The 22,470-nt window shown below is 37.9% G+C and overlaps 1 protein-coding gene across 2 annotated transcripts in view; it reads left to right on the top strand.

The window, feature by feature from the left end:
- LRP2 (LDL receptor related protein 2) overlaps nt 1–22,470 on the top strand; it is a 127,603-nt gene that overhangs the window by 83,120 nt on the left and 22,013 nt on the right. For both annotated transcript variants that reach the window (XM_086466064.1, XM_086466065.1), the window contains 21 exons: nt 670–873; nt 1,278–1,520; nt 2,589–2,714; nt 4,398–4,517; nt 5,276–5,407; nt 6,436–6,637; nt 7,085–7,380; nt 7,888–8,404; nt 10,337–10,489; nt 10,935–11,105; nt 12,376–12,599; nt 13,000–13,177; nt 14,076–14,272; nt 15,834–16,079; nt 17,012–17,140; nt 17,849–17,968; nt 18,512–18,628; nt 18,897–19,013; nt 20,427–20,564; nt 21,346–21,468; nt 22,142–22,270. In XM_086466064.1, coding sequence (XP_086322190.1) covers nt 670–873; nt 1,278–1,520; nt 2,589–2,714; nt 4,398–4,517; nt 5,276–5,407; nt 6,436–6,637; nt 7,085–7,380; nt 7,888–8,404; nt 10,337–10,489; nt 10,935–11,105; nt 12,376–12,599; nt 13,000–13,177; nt 14,076–14,272; nt 15,834–16,079; nt 17,012–17,140; nt 17,849–17,968; nt 18,512–18,628; nt 18,897–19,013; nt 20,427–20,564; nt 21,346–21,468; nt 22,142–22,270 — 3,882 coding nt within the window. The remainder of the gene's footprint in view (nt 1–669; nt 874–1,277; nt 1,521–2,588; nt 2,715–4,397; nt 4,518–5,275; nt 5,408–6,435; nt 6,638–7,084; nt 7,381–7,887; nt 8,405–10,336; nt 10,490–10,934; nt 11,106–12,375; nt 12,600–12,999; nt 13,178–14,075; nt 14,273–15,833; nt 16,080–17,011; nt 17,141–17,848; nt 17,969–18,511; nt 18,629–18,896; nt 19,014–20,426; nt 20,565–21,345; nt 21,469–22,141; nt 22,271–22,470) is intronic.

The raw sequence follows: 22,470 nt of genomic DNA, 5'->3' as shown, positions 1-22,470 counted from the left end.
GTGTTGGAGTGCTCCAACAAGTTGCCAGTCCAGATGTCCAGGAAACCAGCATGGCAGTATACCCCAAAGAACATACCTGTTACAGAGCTGTTTTGTGTGTTGTGGATTTTTGGGAGTTATGATCCTTGACTTTGAAAAACTCATTCAGTGCCTGCTTTCATTTGTAGCATCTTAAATGCCTTTAAAAATCTGGCTTGCCTGAAAACAACTCAAACTTCTCATTGATTTTGAGAAGAGCAGTTAGTCTAGTGCAAGGAGTTTTGAAAACCATGTTTTAATTTCAAGAGATAGACCCTCAGCTGGTGTAGCTTTGATATTTGAAAGCATCAGATGCAATCTTGTTGCCACTCAAAAAGTATTTGGACAACAAGCAGATATTAAGATACTCCAAGTTCTGATCTCAGTTCCTTTAGGGGAGTCTGAAATAACTCTTAGGGAGTTTAAAGAGTTTGCATATGCTTAACTGAGATAAAAATCTGGCTAAGTCCCCACACTTCTATCTAAGCAGATATATCTTACAGGAGTTGTGAGAATTTCATTACCTTTTCCAGTGTTACAGCTGTGAATGGTTTAATAGTACCCTATCTAAAACATCAATGTTAAACTTGTTTCATTTTTTGTCTCCCTTTTATTTATTTTTTTTTTTAACTATCAAACATAAAAAATTAGGTCCAGCTGGTGCAGAATGTCAGTGCCCCTCTGAAGGTCGCTGGTATTTAGCCAACAATAACAAGCACTGTATTGTGGATAACGGTACCAGGTGTGACACTGGTTTTTTCACATGCCTTAATGGGCGATGTATCTCCGAGAGATGGAAATGCGACAATGACAATGATTGTGGTGATAGCAGTGATGAGTTGGAAAGTGTGTGTGGTAAGCATTTAAAATAACTCCATGAGAAAGTGACACATACTCTGTCTTGCCTGTACTGTGTTCTCTATCACTTTTATGGCTTTATGATTATGGATCTTATGTCTGTAGTTTGGAAACGATCCCTTGCTTGCTCACAGACTTGAGGTCTGAATGGCTACTGATTTGCTCTAGAATCCAAAAGCACTATAATACTGAATTTTTATCATGCATAGCCAATTTCTACTTCATTTAATGCAAATATGTACTTTACTTTTCATGCAGTCCGTTTTGCAGCTGTGTTTGCCCTGGCAGGTAAAAATACTGTGACTTTACTTTGTTACTTTTTCAGAGAACTTAGATTACGTTTTATCCATGTGTATACTTCTTTTTGTTTTAATTTTTAAAAAATATTTTATTTCCTGCAGCTTTCCATACTTGTCAGCCAACAGCTTTTACCTGTGGTAATGGGAGATGTGTACCCTATCATTACCGCTGTGATCACTACAATGACTGTGGAGATAACAGTGATGAGGTTGGCTGCTTGTTCCGAACTTGTGACTCACACACAGAATTTACTTGCAATAATGGAAGGTGTATATCTGTTCAGTACGTCTGCAATGGAGTAAACAACTGTTACGATAATGGCACATCCGATGAGAGAAACTGCCGTAAGTTTATCCAAATTACCTAATGCCTGTTTGAGGCTGAATCTTCAGACCAAAGAAAAGGCAAATGTGTTTGCGTGTGAAGAATTATGACAAAATCAGCAGAGAAGATAAAAGATTTTTTTTATTTATGTTACAGACTCTGCTTTGTGGTGTTTGAAGCAAACAGAGTTCTAAAAGATATTCAAGAGTACCCTAAGATATTACATAGTAACTATTGCTTTAAATAGCCTGCCTTGATGCAACAAATGCTCATGCAGTGCTTAATGTTAGGTTTTGTGAGTAATCTCACGGACTTCAAAAAGATTATTTCAGATGAACTGGATGCAGGGTTTATATTTTTGCAGGATTAGCCTGGAATTTGACAGTGGGTTTTTACTTTGTGTTGTACTATATTAATTATACTAAATTTAATGATCAGGAGTGTATCTTGTGACTTGTATACAGATACAGTTTATATTTATTCTGTTTAAAATTATATGCCTTACAGCTCTCAAAAAGTTAACAGTTATGTTATTTTTCTTAAGATGTAAACTGTGATTAGTTCAATATTGACTACTAATGCACTTAATCAAACTAATCATGTCTTTGCACTGAGATTACATTCTTCAGTGGAAAATTTATAGCTGGAGTTAGAGAACTTGAAAATATATTTAGAGATTTTTTTTTTAGCATTTATTTGTGACAATTTTTTAATGTTTAGTGAAATCTGAATGTTTGAAATTCCTGGTCCGCTAATCATTTGTATGATTCATTGCGAATCACGTTGATTCGTACCGTACCAACTGGTTGCAAATCAGGCATTACAGTGTGAACACAGGTCAATTTACATTCCCTCGTCCCCAAGAATTGACATGTGTTTCTTTGATCATGTTTTTGCATTATTTTTGTCAATAAAAGCAATTGTCTAATCATTTCCATACAGCATGAGCAGTATAAATGCACTTTAGCAAGTGAGTGACATGAGACACTTTTTAACAATATTATGTATCTTTGAATGAGATACAGCATAATGGTAATAAAAAAAGCTCTAAAGAACTTTTGCCTTTTTTTTTTTCTCCCTCCTTAAAGCGGAGCGCACTTGCCAATCTGGTTTTACAAAATGTCAAAGCACAAATATTTGCATTCCTCGAACGTATTTGTGTGATGGTGATAATGACTGTGGAGATATGAGTGATGAGAGTCCTACTCACTGTGGTAAGTTAATAGGGCCTTGGTTACTTTTCTTGTATTTCGGTAATTTTTTTCCACTGCTCTTTACCTTTGACATAACTCCAGCTGTTCTCAAAACATCTAATGTAATACTGAAGAGTTATAAGGTATATGCATTCTGTTATTAGCTCACAATTATCTAAGTCAGGCCTTTATCCAATAAAGAAGATCATATTTTTTTGCAGCATTTTTATACAGCATTTGAGGGATCATTCCTTGTGCTTATTCTGCTCTGTGTTGTTTATGGTTTTACAAGGTAGTTGGCACATAAGTATTATGGCAAGTTGGCTTTTTCTAGGACATTATATTAGAATATTTTTCCTTCTAATCAAATGAAATTGTATACAGGCTCAAATGTAATTTCTTTTAGCTCTTTCATGTAGTTATGTATGCCTTAGCGTATGATCCGTTGTTCATTGTTGCTTCCAGTTAGTGCATAAAAGTGTCTAGTTTTCAATCGATCAGCCTTATTTACAACCCAGCTTATCTTTGCTAATGCAGATGTTTGTGTTAGGTAGTACTTTTCCCATATAAAATGTATTGGACCAGTTTATAAAACATAATGGATATTTTCAGGTAATTATTTATTTTTAGTATTGCCCGAGTGGGTTATTTTTGCTTTCGCTAGTTTTCCTAAAGCTACCTGCCTTGAATTAACTCTGCCACAATTTTTTCTAAAATTGAGTTCAATTTTTCTAGCCAGGACGTGGCCGCTTTTAATCTATGGACCCCTACATGACAAAAATATGTGGCTATATATGCAGACATAGTGAGTCTTGTGCTGCTCATGAAAGGTGTGCTTTGTCCCCTCTACTGTTTATGTCCTAGCAACACTGCTGAATTACTTAAATTGAGAAGTGGTGAAGGGCAAGAAAAAGGGAGAGAAAGGGAGAATGGGAGATGAAAGAAACCCCAAGAGCAATGAGTTAATTGCGTTGGATTTCCATCATTAAAGGCACATAGAAGAGCAAGTTAAAAGGCCAAACTGGGTCCTTTTTGGTGTCTTGAAACCATCAGAGGGTACAGGAAAGTATCAGTAACTACTGAAGAAATTATCAAACCCATTATACATGCCAGGATGAAGGGACTCAGCCAAAGTGCAGAAGGAATATTTGCAGCATGCTTAGCTGGAACTATTCGGTGTTAGTTTGTTCTTCACTGTCATTAAGAAAAGATTCCTACCTGCAAGTGAAGAAAGAATGGTAGGAGAACGAGGAAAGGATTATCTACCGTGAGATATTACTTCCTTACTGCACGTTTTGATTCCTTGTAAAGCATGGAGTCTGTTACCACCTCGTTTGGGCACCAGAGAAATAAATATATTGGACTGTGGTAATTTTCTTGTTCATAAATCTCAAATATGAATGGAGACTGTATTTACAGTTGCTGCATGCAGTCCTATTTCCAGGGCAAATTCTGTCTACTTACTAGCTGATATATATACCCAAGGAGAGAATTAAGCCTATTTTTTGCACGCAAAGATCAAGCTGCTTTGTACAATGAACTCTTAGCATGTAGGCTGTGAAAAGGCATCCTTCCTAGCATAACTTTTTCTCTTTCTTTTTTGGGGTCTGTAATATTTTTGCGTAACATGGACTCAAAAGCAACTTAAAACAAGTTGGAAAGGTAACAGAAAGAAAGAAGTCATACATAGGTTTTTTCTTCCAGTCTCACTGACTTGCACAAATAGTGAGTTTCGTTGTACGTCGGGACGTTGTATTCCTGCTCATTGGTACTGTGATCAAGGAATAGACTGTGCTGATGGCTCTGATGAACCTGCCTCTTGTGGTAAGTTTATATTCAGAAGATAGAACATGGAGGGTTATGGAAAATCGGTAGTTTTGCTTGTAGGCAGCAGCTTGAATCCAGACTCAGTGGAAAATAGGTGTCTTCTGAGGTTTATTCACCAACTCTGAGTCGCTGGGTAATTCAAGTCTTAAATACTTAAAACTGTGGATGGAATATGAAGCAAGTGATGAAAAGTAGTAAGTATTTTGATATTGTTTTGGATGTAAAAGCAGATGTCGTGCTCTACAGGAAGCATGTGTACAATATTGCATTTGGGGTAAAAAGGAATATGGCATGCAAAGGAACATTGTTGACACAGTATGAGGTAGAGTATCATAGTATTACAGTAAGCAAATCCTGTATGTGCAATAGAAACTGATAGTAATAAGCAGTGGAGGGGGGGAAGAAGATGAAAAGAAGTAGAGTAATCTCCAGGAAGGAAGAGAAAGGGCTAACTGAAGTCACTGAGAATTGGTATTACAACATAGTCTTTATTCTCACTTAAAAAGTTGGCATGACACAAGGCAGAACAGATTCTTCTGAGATTTAAGCAGGGCTGATAGCTCACTTTGCACACTGCTGGAGTTGGACCTTTAGCTTAAGAAAATGTCTTGCAGCTTATACCTTAACTGTCTTATGCTTAAGCTTCTATTTTACATTTCACTATCATAAAATTCTCCCTAAAATATCCTGCTCAGTAGATTTTCATGGCAATGCAGGTTAGTTTAACAAGCAGAGTGATTGTGTTCATTTTTAAGTGCCACAAGTGCGGACTTGTTCAAGCGACCAGTTCACATGTGATGATGGTAGATGTATCCCAGCAACATGGATCTGTGATGGTGATAATGACTGTGGGGATATGAGTGATGAGGATCAAAGACATAATTGTGGTGGGTGTTCAATGCATTTACATAACTTGTTTTTCTTGGGTTTTATTTCTCTCTTTGATATTTTCCTTTTAATTACAATTACAATTGTTATTATTTATTTCAATTATTAAACTGTTCTCGTCTCAACCCACGAGTTTTCCTACTTTTACGCTTCCAGTTCTCTCCTCCATGCCACTGGGAGGGGGAGCGAGTGAGCAGCTGTGTGGTGCTTAGTGGCTGGCTGGGGTTAAACCACGACATTCCTGTACCTTCATTTTCATTATATTGAATTTAAATTGAATATTTTACTGCTAAAAAAAAAAAAAAAGTTCTAATTTTACAATTGCTCTTCTTTGAATTCTTGAGTTCAAGTGAATATCTGATTAACCTGGGTTGTTTTTATGATCTGGGCAGCAATAGCAGCTTCAGTGGAGATACTCCCTAATTCTCGTGCTCTACATCTTGTGCATGTTAATAACCACATGGTTTTGGCATAATTTCTTTAAAAATTAGTGAGCAAAATAAGTGTGGCTGCTTAGAGGGTGAACAAAGGGAAGAAGGTTCACCAAGCCTGGTCCTGCTCCTTGATTCTTTTAACAGCAGCTTGATACACTTGCAGTCCTTGCCCTTTTCAACTTGCTCCCTGGAGCACAGAATACCTTGAAGAAAGCTGAGGATAGAGAGCCTAGGCCTAATACCTGTTCAGGTCCCAGAAAATCTGGCCAGACACATGAAAAACTTGAGAATGTGAAAAATGAGAATCCAACAAGATCCAGAGTTCTGCACATGCCAGCATTGCCTAAGGAATCCTAAAGTGCTTTGGCTCCCAGTCAGCCTCCATGAAGAGCAAAGCTCAGTGAAAATTAGTGGGAATGCACATGAGTTCTTTATATGAGAGGGTGCAGTGGTATCTATCTCTGCACATGCAGCAGAGCCTGGCTCTGTTGTAGATTACGGGTGGATATCCAGGCTGTGTGTGTGTGTGTCGGGGTGGGTGTTACATACCCAGAGCATAAGCTGGTGTGTCAGTGACCGTGCTTTTCTCTCAGCAAACCGCAACTGCACAGCAGCAGAGTTCACATGTGCCAACAATCGGCCCCCGCTCAGGAGGTGCATTCCTCGGGCATGGATCTGTGATGGTGATGCTGACTGCAGTGATGCATTTGATGAACACCAGAACTGCACACGAAGATCTTGCACAGAAAATGAGTTTACTTGTAGTAATGGCTTGTGCATTCGAAACACATACAGGTTTGTAACTGCCTGAGCCACTGCAGAAATTCTCAAAATTTGCTAAAGTGAAGGAGCTAATTCAACTTTTTTCACACTATTTAGTTGTTAAGTATTGTAATGAAACTATTTATCTGCTCTGCATTCATGCATTAATTTTAACTTGAAAATGCTCTGCAATTTTCTATGTTAATATTCGCAGTGCTCACCATTAGCATTTAACCCTTTTCCTTGTGCCTAGTAGCCTCTCCTGGGGTGATTTTGTTCAGCTTGTAATGCATATAGGGCATACAAGCAGGAGTTACAGGATCAGACTCTATATAATATGACCCTGATTTCTGAAAGTCTCTTCCAGTGAAGCCAATAGTATCTGACCTTCTCTGGAAATCAGGAGAGTGTATCTATCCACCAGCCCTAGAGACAGTGATTGCTTTCTTATATTTGAAAAAAGTGTTCATTCTTCTTCAGATGTGACAGGCGGAATGACTGTGGTGACGGCAGTGATGAAAGGGGATGCATCTATGGACCATGTCAACTGCACCAGTTTACTTGTCAGAATGGGCGCTGCATTTCCAAGGCCTACATCTGTGATGGGGATAATGACTGTGGTGATGAATCTGATGAGCTGGAACATCTCTGTAGTACACCAGAAGCAACCTGCTCTCCCCATCATTTTAAATGTGACAATGGAAACTGCATTGAAATGGTTAAAGTCTGCAATCGATTGGATGATTGCTTAGATAATAGTGATGAAAAAGGATGTGGTATGTGTAGATTTATTTGTATTGTCTTACTGAATTTAAAATGCTTAGGCAGCTTTAAAAAAAATGAACTCAAGACAATTGCGTAGTAACAATCATATTTATTGCATGGTTATCTCAGAAGGATTATAAGAAATGTATACATCTAATTTTTTGTTTTGATTAAATCATACTTATATACTGTTTTAATAAACCATGAAAATTAGCTAATTATATAAACTAAATGTAGTTTATACATTGTTCTGTATTGCTCTTACACTTCCAAAATACACCATTCGTAAGTGTGTGTTTTGCACTCAGTGTGTTTGGTGACAGACCTCAAAGGTGCTAGAATAATTTTATATTAGATTAGATTATTTTTCCTTGCTCCTTTATTATAGCAGCCCAGATTAATATTCAGCATTTTCAGTGGGTAGCAGGGAGAGAGAGACAGAGAGAGTACATTGGAAGGTGACTGCACTATTTTCTCTGCCAGCCGGTTCCTTGAATAAAACTTCTTTCCTTCCCCAGGTATAAATGAATGCAGTGACCCTTCAATCAGTGGATGTGATCATGACTGTACAGACACACGGACAAGTTTCTACTGTTCTTGTCATCCTGGATACAAACTTATGTCTGATAAACGGACTTGTGATGATATTGATGAGTGCAATGAAACTCCATCAGTATGTAGCCAGATTTGTGAGAACACAGCTGGCTCCTACATCTGTAAGTGTGCCCCAGGCTATATCCGGGAGCCTGACGGAAAAAGTTGCCGGCAAAATAGTAATATCTCCCCATACCTTATTTTTAGCAACCGTTACTATCTGAGAAATCTCACAGCAGATGGCCAGTCTTACTCTCTCATTTTGCAAGGACTGAGAAATGTGGTGGCACTGGACTTTGACAGGGTGGAAAAGAGGTTGTACTGGATTGATGTGGGGAGGAAGGTCATTGAGCGAATGTTCCTAAATGGAACAAATAAGGAGGCAGTGATAAGTGATGATGTGCCCAACGGGGAAGGTATCGCTGTTGACTGGGTTGGCAGGTAAGAAAATACATTTTCTTTCTGGGCTACTAAGGAAATGATGTGTGAAGGGTTTTTCTCCCACTTCCTATGAAATTCCTGATGAGTGCTGAAATTGTTTTGGATTATGGATGCAGTCTTATACAACTGCTCTGGAATTGTTTATCAATATCTAATACATTACATACCACTTTTATTTAATTGCTCTTATATCTAGTACACTGAGGTTATATCCGAGTTGCTCTCTCATCAATAATGAGAGAGCAACTCTGCATATGACCCTTGGGGAAAACTTGTTAGGAAACCGTTGATGAACAGTCTAAGCAAGCAGGCAGATGAGATGTTAGATGTGACTGTGGGGTAGGGATTCTGAGCTTAGGCTCTTTATTCCTTTGTTCGCAGTTGTTGGGGCTGGGATGCAGGCTTCACTCTATGCATAAACAATATGTTAAAACAGGTAACTAGATTCCAATGGAGTAAGTAATAATAAACAATGAAATTTAGCTCCTCTACCAATGCGAAGAGCATGTTTCTCTTGCTCTTGAAAAACGCATTTTTAACTGACACTCAAACAGCATGATCCACATGGTTTGCTGTAAGGAAGGCAGCATAAGGGTGAGGTAATTGGAAAGCACTTTGCATTATGGTCATTTTTTGATTGCCTGCTGTGTGTCAAAACGTAGTCTGATTTACTCCCACAGAAACTCTGTGTTCTTGGCTGCGTTTCATCAGGTTTTGCTTTCTGAGTGCAATACTATCAGTATGAAAAGTTTAAATATCATGGATCAGACTCTGCAAAATAATAAGAGTAATTTTAAAAATCACATTTGGAAAACTTATATAACAGTGTTTATATGAATATATCAATGTAATAGTTTTTATTTTTCAACCACTTTGTCTCTAAACCTAGTGATAATTGCTGTTGCCAGCAGTCCCAAATGCTTTATGATTCATGGAAAAGTGAGGAAGGAAAAGCCTCGTTTTAGCCAAAGTGGTCCTCCTGCTCCATTACTAATACAGTTGCTGAGTTATTTCAGCTACCATTAGTTACATCTTCAGTCAGTTTTTGTTTCGGTGTTTCAGAAAGGCTGAAGGATGGTACAATGTTTGATGGGTTTTTCTGCTCGTTTTCAGAACAGGGAGAGGACTGGAGGATGCCATGAGGTGCAGGCTGGGGAAGGCTACCTTCTCCTCCTCTCTGGTGGGAATGGTACTGCTCAGGGTGGTGTAGGCAGAGATTGTATCTGTCAGGCTATTTCTGGAATGGCCCTGTGGACACTGGAGCTGACCAGCTGTGCAGACAATTTCAAAGTAGCCTGCTGTAATTCTAATTAAATTAAATGCTTTGTTTTGTTGCAGGCTTTTTAAAATCATCACTTCAGCTTGCATGATTTATTTATTACAGCTGCGTATAGTTCCTAGGCAAAGTAATTGAAGTGTTAAACAATTCTAGGTGAAGTTTAAATTAGGCTGTCGAACTGCTTAGGAATTTTCAAAGGAGAACCTGGCAACTGTTCTACCTGTTTGGTGAGAGCAGAGGTGGCAGCATGGAACAGATGATGGTTCTCTCCAATACTTTACAGCCCTGGTCACAATCCGTTGCACTGCATGTTCTGTTTTCCTGCTCTCCTTTGCTGGCCATTGCTGGTAGGAGAGAAAGGGAAGAGAAGGGGGCTTTAGGAATTTTTAGGCAAATGGCATATTATTACTCAACTGGGCAACTGCAAGTTTGAATTTGACACCAATGACTGTGGATGCAGGAACAGCAGGAGTGAAAAGGGCCGTCTGGAGCATCGTGTAGAAGAGCTGCCAGCACAGTATGCATATTCTTCTTTTATGGTGGATACATTGCTTCTAGGAGGAAAAAAACCTGTGAAATTTAAGCTGCTATGAAGTGAAACAAACCAAAAAACAGTAAATAAGTGTAAATAAATTAACTCTAAAACGTTTCAGAAAATTGTACTGGGTGGATGCCTACAAAGATTGTCTCTATGTATCTGAACTTGATGGAAGATTCCGGAAAAAACTGATGGATCGGTGTGTGGATGCCAACAACACTTTCTGCTTTCAATACCCAAGAGCAATTGTTGTTCATCCAAAATATGGGTATGTTTTTCCTTTCTTTTGCAAATAGTCTTGCACTGTCTCTGAAAATCTGAAATAAATTTTGGGTGCCTGCACTTAGTTTGCATGGCATTAGATCTTAGTTGCAGCTTAGGAAAAATAGCAGCTTGCCTTTTGTAGCTATATATGCAGGGCTGTCAGATATCATTGAAAGTGGAATTTGGTTCCATGTGGGCAAGGAAGGTTTTGGTTATAAGGCTAAAAAAGTTGATAGAAGTGTGTGTGGCTGCCAGTTGCGTTCTTTGAAGACAATTCTGATCACACAATTGTTTACTGTAGCTGTTAAAGTAACATTAACCTTTTTCTTATCTTCCTCAATCTCTGCTTTAGTTCTGTTGCAGGAAGTACTGTATTTGAGGTGTGGCTTCTAATAATTACTTCAGCATATTTTTACTACAATCTTAACTATAAGTATTTATTTGAACAGACAGATTTACTGGACAGACTGGGCAGATCGAGCCTATATTGGACGAGCAGGCATGGATGGCAAGGAGAAGACAGTGATTATCTCCACAAAGTTAGAGTGGCCCAACGGACTCACCATTGACTACACCAACGACAAGCTCTACTGGGCAGATGCCCATCTAAATTATATTGAGTACGTACGCATGCAGAAAAAAATAAAACAACTGAATAATTGCTCATGTCAGATTGCAGTGGTAGCACTTACAGATGATGTAATCATCCTACATTTTTCTAAGCACTGACTCTGTAGGAAACCAGAGTGAGGAAGTCTGGAATAGTAGGCAATACGAATCACCAGATGACACAGTAGCCTAGTTCCTGTATTTGCATCTTAGGCCCCACTGGAAGTGGGCCAGAAATAATAGTGAAAAGATTCACAGTCTGTACTCGAATATGCAGCTTCTCTATATCTAGGTGTACAACATGAACCAAAGCGTAACTGAGTATAAACTCACTATTTTTTCTGATTATCTTGTTTCTGCCTATAGATAAGAGTTGAGCTGTAAGTAAACTAGTTATGTGCTGATAAAATAGCATACACATCATTAGAAGGTCTCTGAACATTTGTCTGTAGGTACAACATGGAAATTTCCTGTTAGCATATGGGGGTTTTTTGTTCATCAAGAAAAATGTATTAATTGCTTGTAGTGTTAGAAAATTTCCACTTAAGAATCAGTAAAAATTAATAACTAGCATTCTGGTTTGTGTCAAAGTGTTGAAATACTTTAAAAACAATCCTTTGTATTTATATTAGTATTTATATTTGTATTCATATTTACATGTACATTTAGATTTGCTTCTGTTCTTCTTTACATTAATTCTTCTGGCAACTTTTTCTATGCTAAAGTGTTAAAAATGTCTTTTTAAAAATAATTATATGTATGTTTCTCCATCTCTTTCCTTTTTCTCTCTTGTGGTTAGTGTTTTCTCCCTATAATAGCAAGGTGATAGTAAAAATAGAAATTCTTATTAAAGATATCTTGTCAGGGGAGGCCCTAAATCAGAAAGGAATGTAGGAGGCCTATTATTGTCCTAAGTGTTCCATTATTAGCAGTCTGAATGATCCAGGCAAGGTTCCTATGTGACAGAATTAACTTGCTATTAGGCAGTAAATGTGCAAAATTTCGTTGGACTAGCTGATATGCTTCTGTGGGAAGACTTTACATTTAGTGGATGTTCCTCTATTCCATTTATTTGCCTAAAATAACCTGTTTTACTTTCCTGCATATCTTAAAATGAATTCACTGAGGACAGTGCTCTTTATTTGGGGACTAAAGAAGCTGCAGTTCCACATTGCATGATCCTGGTCACCAATAGTGAAGTACCATAAGCATACATAATAAAGATGTGAAGAAGTTTTTCACATTTATCTGAATGTTTTGCATGTATTTTTCTTTCTGTAGGTACTCTGACCTGGATGGACATCATCGTCACACAGTATATGATGGGACTTTACCTCATCCGTTTGCAGTAACAATTTTTGAAGACACGATATACTGGACTGACTGGAACACAAGAACAGTTGAAAAGGGAAATAAATATGATGGATCAGACAGGACTGTTCTTGTGAACACCACACACAGGCCATTTGACATCCATGTGTACCATCCATACAGACAGCCATTTGGTGAGAAAACAGAATTAGATCTGCATTTAAAGGGTCAGCTGTTATCCGGAGACTAATTGTAAAGGGTCCTGAATGCTCTCAGCTTTTGCCTTTGCTGAGGGGAATAAAATGCACAGAGTAAACGTAGGCTTCTGCTTTACATTTATAAATTGCCTTTTCTTTGAATAGCAATGACTGGAAATGCGTAATTTTCAATTAGTTTCTAAAACATCATGGCTTAATAGCCTGTTTATGAAATCATACATATTTCTCTGACTAAGTGCTTACTTATCTAGGCTTTGCTTTTCAACTTATTATATTTAAGCTTTCAATATAGTATTAGCGGAGTCTATTGTAGATTGAGATCTTTCTGTCCTGGGATTTCCAAAGTATGGTAATACTTATTCTTCTGTTCTACCAGTTAATAATCCTTGTGGTACCAACAATGGTGGTTGTTCCCATCTTTGTCTAATAAAAGCTGGTGGTCAGGGTTATTCCTGTGAATGTCCCGATAACTTCATGATAGTACAGTTCGGCAATACAGCCCACTGCCTTCCAATGTGCTCTAGCACCCAGTTTCTCTGTGCAGACACTGAGAGGTAAGTCCACTGCTCACCGTCTTTTTTTTTCAATGTCTTTTTAAGGATATATTTTACACTTTAGCCTCTTCAAAAGGGCATGAAATTAGGGATTCCTTCTGCTCTCACTATGAGTTTGTGGTGTGCTTGCAGTTTGGAAAAATACTTGTCGACTCACTGTTTAAATAGTATTTTTTTACTTTTCTTCCTGTTATATGACATTGCTAATGTAGCAAAGTTTGGGTTGTTAGAAACATGTGCCTCCAGAAACCATTTCCAGTTGAATTCACAAACCTGGAACATTCTCTTTATTTTTGTTACATATTTTACAATGTATCTGTTTCTGTCAAATGTATGCTGCCTGCCAGTGGCTCAGGAAAGCCATTTAGCTGATGTGGGGGCTCATTTCTGACCCTTTTTCTGAGGCAACAGCAGTGGAGGGAGAGGAATGGTGATAGAAGAGCTACTGTGATGATATTGTGTTACTTTGGAGCCTGTGAAGCAGGTGTGCTTAGAGAGCAGCCTTTTGAAACAGTGTTACAACAATAATAATCCCTAGTGAAATTCTTGTGCGAAAGTTCAGGTGAATTATTAAAATGCTAACTTCTTAAAAATCCAATTGAAGATTGATTTTAAAAAGCATGAGAGATGGTTGCCACAAATATACATAAAAATTAAATCCTTGTTAATTTGCTGTGAACTTCCTTCTAGAGGCCCATCAATATAATCTGTTTCTGGTGACAGCATTCTGACATGTTTTGTTAGCAATTGACATATGAAAAAGATGGTGTGAAATTCCAGATGTCATGGAAGTTTCAAGAAATAACACTGAGACAGGACTGTCTTTTATAGTGTAAAGGGATGGTTGTGTATCCGTAGAGATGTATCTTCAACAAAGAAAACTGTTTTCTCTTTGTAGGTGTATTCCTATCTGGTGGAAATGTGATGGACAGAGGGACTGTCGAGATGGCTCTGATGAGCCCCCTACCTGTCCGCACCGGTACTGTCCTGTCGGTCAGTTCCAGTGTAATGATGGGAACTGCACAAGTCCACATTTCTTGTGCAATACCCAGCCAGATTGCCATGACAGATCAGATGAAGATCCTGTACTTTGTGGTATGTTTCAACTAATAAATTTAAGTTTTTTGCCAGTACAAACCGTGTAAACTGTATATAAATTTCAGAGTCATTATCCCTTTTTTACAGATGAAATACTGAGGTAGTCATATGCAGTCTTTTCTAGTCTTGCGCCTGCTACAGGAATTCACTTCAGTGCAAAAGCAGGATAAAGGAGAGCAAAAATGTACTAGATCAAAATATAAACATTTTCTATACCTTTGAGACAGATTTGCACTGGTGTGCACAATCTGAGGTGTAAAATGCGAGAAGCAGGACCCACTTTGTTTTGTTCTGAATAAAAACATGATGGATATGAGGAATCTAAAGGTTCCTAATGCCCAAGTCAGTCTACCAGGTATGCTAATTTTCCCTGTATTCTAGAGCTTTACCTGATGGGACAAAATTATTTCACCCTCTGCATTGCACAAAATGGAAAGATTTGTTTTGGGGAGCTGTTCGTGATGGCAGTATTTTAGAAATGTAGCCTAATTATGCTTGTGGGATAATGTTACTTCTGTAAAAACCTGTCTTATTCCCCATACGTATGTTTAATTTACAAAAGCACACCCTTAATTCTCTTTTTGTAAATAATGTAGTTCTGGCAGTTGCAAGCTTAGTAATATAAAGGGGAGGTGGTGGTGGGGAAAGCAGTGTAGTTGTAAAATTGGTAGTTTTATTGCCTCTATTAACAAAGTGTTTCTAACAATGACAGAATTAAATGAAATGTCAATTTTACCTGAGTTTCAAATAGCTAAGCTCTTAGGTGTGGCACAGGGGAATATTAAGTAAGTAGAATTGTGGCAGCTGCATAATGTGTCACTGGTTTTAATGTACCGGGTACAATAAAAGTCAGTTTAGGTCTATATAATTCCTTCTGCTCATCATCTCGTGCATGGGAATAGAATCCTTTAGTCTAGAAAATGTATGGAAATTATACTATACTGTTTCCTCTCGAACAGTTTGTCAGTATATGTAAAAAAGTAGCAGGGTGGTATCCAGTGAGACATACAAAGTCTATTTTCATAGACCTTCAGAGCTCCTCCAGTTTGCCGACACTGCTGACATCGGCTTCCAGTGCTTTGTCCTTTGGGAACAGAGGCTGTACATTTATAGGTTGTGGAGCTGATATTAGCGTGGTCTTCTGCTGAGTTTTCTGACATGTTCATTCATAGTCAGAGGAACAGGCTCATCAGGCAATGTACTGCTAAGTTAGTAGCATGGCCAAAGTCCCAATGTCACTTAGCTCCTCTGCAAAGTGACTGGGGGCCCCTGCCTCAGTCATGTTTGAATGCTGTATTTACTCCCCTCCGCTTTAGGAGAAGATGGTATCTGTCTTGCTTCTAGAAAAATGTAGAGCTGTAGTGAGCTTGTCTGAAGATGCCTGTGAGAAATGTGCGATGTGACTTTAGAAATCTGTACCTTAAGTGGGCAAGTAAATGTGATGTTTATTGGCTTTCTTTTTAACTTTTGGTGTAGACATAACTGCTCAATTGACATAGCAGCAGCAGACCATTCCTGTAAGTTTCAGTATCCTAACAGCCGATTTGTGTTCTTTCAGCTAATCACCAGTGTGAAAGTCATCAGTGGCAGTGCGCCAATAAACGATGTATCCCAGAAGCCTGGCAGTGTGATAGAGAGGATGACTGTGGTGACAACTCGGATGAAGATAGTACTCACTGTGCCAGTAGAACCTGTCCCCCAGGCCAGTTTAAATGTGACAATGGCCGCTGCATCCCACAGTCCTGGAAGTGTGATGTGGATGATGATTGTGGTGATAATTCTGATGAGCCATTCCACGAATGCAGTAAGCACACAGCTGTAGTAAGCTGCCTACATTATGGTGCACCAAAAGCAGAGCAAACTGCATTACTTAATTTTCCTGAGGTTGAAAACCTATTGGAAAGGAATATTTTCTGCAAGCTAATCGCAATCACGTAGTAAAGAGTGTTAGAAAACACAGAGGCTCTGTGATAATTTCCTACTTAACTTTTTCTTGAAGGGGAAAAAGCTTTTTTATGATGGCCACATTATCAAGAAGTGGCAGTGTCTCACTCTGACTTGCTTGGTGCTAGCAGCATCCTTTGCTTAGCCCCTAACAACACTTTGTAAAAAGGATATATGCTGATCCATTGCTGATCCATGTGGGAGCAGTAAATACCAGTTCACCAGTTTTCACCTTGGTCCACTTTGAAGTATGACATATGTCATACTTTTTACAAAAACAAAGTAAAGTTTCATTTCTTGAAGCTGAAGATTCTCATGATGATAGGCACATGATTTGAAACAGAAGCTTACAAGGAGAACAAATGCAGAGCATAGTCTAGTCTATGTTTAACAGCAGGGTTTTCCTATGTACGCCAGCATGTCTTTGAGTTGCTTGCCATCTGGAAGAAAGTTTTGCCATCTGAGGACAAGCTGCCTCCTGTGGCTTCCAAGTTTGAGGTTCTATTACCATTGTTACCAGCTCTAAATACTTCAGAGAAAAAAACACTGAATGTCATCTGAACCTGTTATGGGTTTGTAGCATATGCAGAATACAAGCAGCATAGATTGGAAAAGGTAGTAAAATCAGATACATTTCATGCTTTCTCTTTTACGACACTGAAGTTAGCAGGTAGCTCTTTTTAGTAGAAATAATTGACTATAAATCATAACAGATTTTGAAAGGCAGAATAGCAAGGAGGACAGTTTAACAGCTGAGTAACACAACTAACTTTTGACAACTGCCTCTTTCAGTGGGCCCTGCCTATCGGTGTGACAATCACACACAATTCAGCTGTAGAACCAACTACCGTTGCATACCATCGTGGGCAGTGTGCAATGGGAATGATGACTGCAGAGACAACAGTGATGAACAAGGCTGTGGTATGTTTGGAGAAGAAGGTCATTTCAACATAACTGTACCTAAAATATTTCTCCAATTTATGAACACCTCGATTTTTCTGAAAGTCTTCAGTAATAATGCACCTGGGCATATTTTGTTTGATATCTATTAATTACCCTGGTAGTTATTTGTCTTCAGGAAGAATTCTATGTGCAACAATTCACTGTGTAGCTGACATGTTTATGAGCTCTGAAGATCAGGATTTTATTATCTTTCCCCAATATGTCATCAAATGAAATAGGAAATACTTTTACTTGAGCTGAACTATTTTAGACCATTAAAACGGTCAGTCTTCTCTGCATTTACTTAACTCACCTCCTGTGCTGGTGAAACCGTCAGTATGGGAAGCGTCATGATGCTTTCCCAGACCCTTGCATTTGTGTTGAAAACTGTCATACACTTAAAGCTTACAAAGCTTAGGATATCGGATCGCTATATCAGAACCAGAAAAGACTTGATCGTGTAACACAACATAAGACCAACATGCCTTCCTTTGGCAGTACTAAATTTATCTCTCTGTCTTTCTATCTCAGTTCTATATAGTTATTTCAGCTGTTTCGTAATCAGTTCTCTATTACTTGGCCCAGTTTGTGGCATGAACTCTCTCTGCTTCCATTATCTTCTGTGCATTCCATCTTATCCACTGTGCTAATGTGTGCTGTTTTGCTGGGCAAACTTCTACATTGCAGAGGAGATGACTTGCAGTCCTTTTGGAGATTTCCGTTGTGACAATCATCGATGTATCCCGCTGCGCTGGAAGTGTGATGGAGATAATGACTGTGGAGATAACTCTGATGAGCACAACTGCAGTAAGTTCTTTGGCTGTCATGATGTAGTCCAGCTTTTGACTTAACTGTCCTTCTATTTCTAATGAGAATGGTGCAGACAGCTCTCAGCTACAACTGTTCCATTGTTCTACTCTATAGCCTGTCTTTTCTTTGCTGAAATACTGCAGTGATATCACAAGGAAGCATTTTGGATACATAAAAACACTCATAAATCCAGTCATCACAATAACACCAATTCCTGTTTTCCACTAAGTGACATTTGAATTCTGCCCTGTGGTATTATATAGGGTTTTTTCTTCTGATTTGGAATAAAAATTCCTGTATAATTCTGTGATGAAACAAAATTCACAATGAATTTCTGTTTTTTCTATGTCAAGATGGACATAGAATGTTTAACATAATTAAAGAGTGTTGGGGGGAATGCTGTTTTAACAGAATTTATTTTTAAGGATTGTACTATATTACCTGCCCATACTACTTTTGTCTGGTTTAATGAGACAAGTGTGGATGTTTAAATCTACATCTGGGGAACTTTTCATATTAGTACATTCGTTTTAAATGAAGGTCCTCGTGAATGCACAGAAAGTGAATACCGTTGCGACAATTTGCGCTGCATACCTTCCCGGTGGATCTGTGATCACGATGATGACTGTGAAGACAATTCAGATGAACGTGACTGTGGTGCGTATTGTCTGGATGCTGCCTCTTACATGTTCACACTTTTGTTTCTAATGTGATAAATTATTCTGCAAAGTGATCTTTTATGGGAAGCATCTTTAATGGAGCAACATTGACCAGATCACTTTAGTCATTCCACCAAAAGTAGAGGACATTGCAGTTTTAATGGTCTGGGATTTTGCAGTCTTTATTAGGCTCTTCTCAAAAAGTAAACACTTTGTCTGGATTTGAACAAGAAGACATTTCAACAGTTACTTCTGAATCTTTTCAGAGCTGAGGACCTGCCACCCAGGTTATTTCCAGTGTGACAGTGGTCACTGTGTTGCAGAGCGCTTCAGATGTGATGGAAATGCAGACTGCCTTGATTTCTCTGATGAAGCAACTTGTCGTGAGTTTCAAGCTTTGCAATTGGTGCTCATTGTGCTCACTTCCAGAAAGATTTGCACTTTTCTCTCCCTTTAAGTAAGATGACTCCTTAGAGGTACAGAATTCTGCAACACTCAGTGATGTCAGTAAAAATTCAGGATAAGTATAGTATTTTGAATCAGCTTTTTAGTATAATAATGGGTTGACATCTCTTACGCTGATTGTAAACACATTCCTAATGCTAGGAAATTAATGTGTTTACAAGGTGCAGCAGAAGATAATGCATGTGATTGAATTAAAACTTTTGACTATCCCATGACCACTGCAAGTTCCACTGTTTCAGTTGTGCCATATTCTAACAAGGTTCTGTAATGGGATTGGTTTTCACAGTGCTCAAAGGTGTGTATTGTTTCCTAAAGTATCAGTGAAACCAAGGAAATAAAATACTTTTGTGTTTCTGTCTTCCTTCTGTATATTAATCTACTGTGAAAAAATGTCTGTACACTGTGGCTTGTATGGAGCTACAGCTCCAGATGTTTACCCAGAAAGTGTTGTTCGCAGTCAAAATGCAAATATCACCTCTGTGCTCTATCTGTGCTGACTGACATTGGCTTTTTAGGTGATATTGAAGTGTTGGTTCTGACTTGTTCAAATGATTTTAGGCTTCAGTACTCAGGAGAATTAATTTCCCTTGATGTTGGTATCAGGGCAGTGCTGCACATCTTCCTGTATACTTAATTTTAACACCTGTGCATTGAGTAAGAAGGGACATCTGCACAGTAGGACATTTATTTTTCTGATGTTAACCACATCCTTGAAAGTACATCGCAACAGTTAATCTCTCTGAACCTGAGTTCTTAAAGGGAGGAGAAAGCATATGAGAAGCCATTGAAAGTACAAGGGTATGGTTTATTTATGTAGGTTGGAAGAGTCATATTTTTAGTTTCTCTTTGCTCTAGTTCAGGTTTTTTTCACAGCTTTTACAGAATGTGGGTATCTTTTTTTTTTTTTTTTTTTTTTTTTTTTGGTACCGACATGAGTCCTCTTGGAGTTAGATATCTTAAGTACCTCTTCGGTCATTCACGTTTGGTACCAATGACATTATTACCTTATTACCTTTATTGCTGAACTAGATTTGTCAGTAACAAATTCAAGTAACGTTTGTTAAATTAATGAAGTTTATTTTGAAAAGCTTCTGAGAGTAACTGTTGTTGTTTCACTATTCATTCAAACCTGAATTAATGATGTTATAGCTACCAAGAAGTTCTCAGTCCTTGCAGTCTTTTTTTGCTGGAGATCTTTGCAATACCTCATATCTTCTACTATGGAGAGAAGGGTATTGAAAAAATAATACAGGGTTGGGATGAATATTTTTCAGGAAAGCCTAAAATTTTCATTGTAAACAAAAATGTCATAATAATTTTCTTTTCTTCAGCAACACGGTATCCTAATGGTACATACTGTCCGCCCATGCTGTTTGAATGTAAAAACCATGTCTGTATCCAGCCATACTGGAAATGTGATGGTGATAATGACTGTGGAGATGACTCTGATGAAGAACTTCACCTTTGCTGTAAGACAGAAAAATTATATTAAAATGAACAATATGCATAATAAAATCTCTAATTACAATAGAGAGAACAATTAGAAAATAAATGTTAAACATTTTCTTTTCACTGGAGATTCTCATAGACTTAATTCAGGATGAGTGCTGAGAATTTTGCTTCATATGCAAGTTCACTTTATCCTCCTACAGGATCTGCTTTGCAGGTGTTTGTATATGTGGTTATAAAAGTAGGGAGAAATATATCAAAGAGATAAGGACACTATTTCATATTTTCAAGTTGGTTATCTAAAGCAAGAGCATCAGTTTGCAATTAGAGATTAATTCATACAATGCATATTCTCAAAGGTGCTGAGTTTTTAAAGCAATCAGTGTAGTCGGGACATCTTTGTGAATACTGTTGACATGTCCTGACTTTAGCTCTAAAAATGAGGTGTTGGGGGTGCTACTTAAACAGTTTCTGTCAGTTAGACACTATATTTCCACTTAAATAGCATGTTGGATTTTCAGTTGGTTTACTTCATTAACAAATCTAGAAACCTCAGTGTTATGTGTAGTCATAGGATATGCCTTTGGCCAAAAATGATATAGTGCCTTCTGATGAAAAATGTCTAATGTCCTAATACAATCATGAAAACATGGAGAAAATATTCTTTTGGGTCTGAATGCCTCCACACCTTTTAAAATATAGGAAACATATGAAGGTTACCAGATGAAAGTGATTGGGATAATGTGTGACTCAATGGCATGAAGTATCAAAGTGTGACTGACTTGATCTCTGTGGTTTCAGTGGATATTGCTTGTGAATCTCCATTCCGTTTCCGATGTGAAAACAATCGCTGTATATATAGTCATGAGCTGTGCAACCAGGAGGATGACTGTGGAGATGGAAGTGATGAGAAAGAGGAACACTGTATGTTTACACAAAATTAAGCAGCAAATTCAGTAATTGTGATGTGCTTAATGTTTAATACCAAGAAAGAGTTTGACTGTATCATAAAATAAGGATGGGATGGATAGCTGGGGCTTTTAAAACAGAGAAATAGGTACTTCTGAGTTTGTGGCACTGTTGTGCACATAGTAACAGTGTTGATATTAGGCCCAAATTCTGCAGAAGCTCTGTTAACATTCAATAGGTTTTTGCCCTCAGATATCTTATGTAGATCTCATTCACTATGTTGATTTTTATATTATCAAGTTTAACCATATTTTTGGTTGCTTAATTATATTATTTTTTGGCTTTATTGTATAATATTCTTAAAGTTAATATCTCAATCATCTCTTGAAGTCTGCAGTAGATGTATGAATTATGTTGTTAATGGATATTAATAGACTTGCGCTATTAAAAAGAAAGTTCGGTCATTAACAAGAAGAATTTACCTCCGTCTTTGTAAGATGGAGGAGCTTCTTTCAGTTAGTGGGGATGTGACTAGAAGTCAGGAGGCCCTGATTATAACTACAGACTTCCGAAGTCACTCTAGTCATTATTTTACCAAGTTGCATCAACTTCCTCATTAGCAATGTGGAATAGTGCTGTCTGTTGCTACTGCATAGCTGAAACTGAGTGTTTCGCTCCTTGACTGTAGGTAGAGAACCAACCCCAAGACCTTGTACAACTGAAGAATTCAAGTGCGGTAATGGAAATTGCATTCCTCTACATTATGTCTGTGACAATTATGATGACTGCGGAGACCATTTTGATGAAATGGGCTGCAGTAAGTAACAGTATCAGTAGAATACAAAATTACAATGCTATTGAAATAAAAATTTCTGAAACTGATAACAACACATGTTTCTTCTTGAATACTAAGTAGTATTGATTTTTAATTAGCCTGTGCTAGGATTATCCAGTTAGCCATGACAATATCTTCTGTTTCCCATTTTTTGGGATATTTAAAAGATGTGTAGCTGTGGC

This window comes from Leptosomus discolor, chromosome 5 (assembly GCF_034619465.1).
Source record: "Leptosomus discolor isolate bLepDis1 chromosome 5, bLepDis1.hap2, whole genome shotgun sequence".
Classification (NCBI taxonomy): domain Eukaryota; kingdom Metazoa; phylum Chordata; class Aves; order Leptosomiformes; family Leptosomidae; genus Leptosomus; species Leptosomus discolor.
The sequence above is the reverse complement of the archived record's forward strand: the minus strand, read 5'-3'. Positions and strand labels throughout refer to the sequence as shown.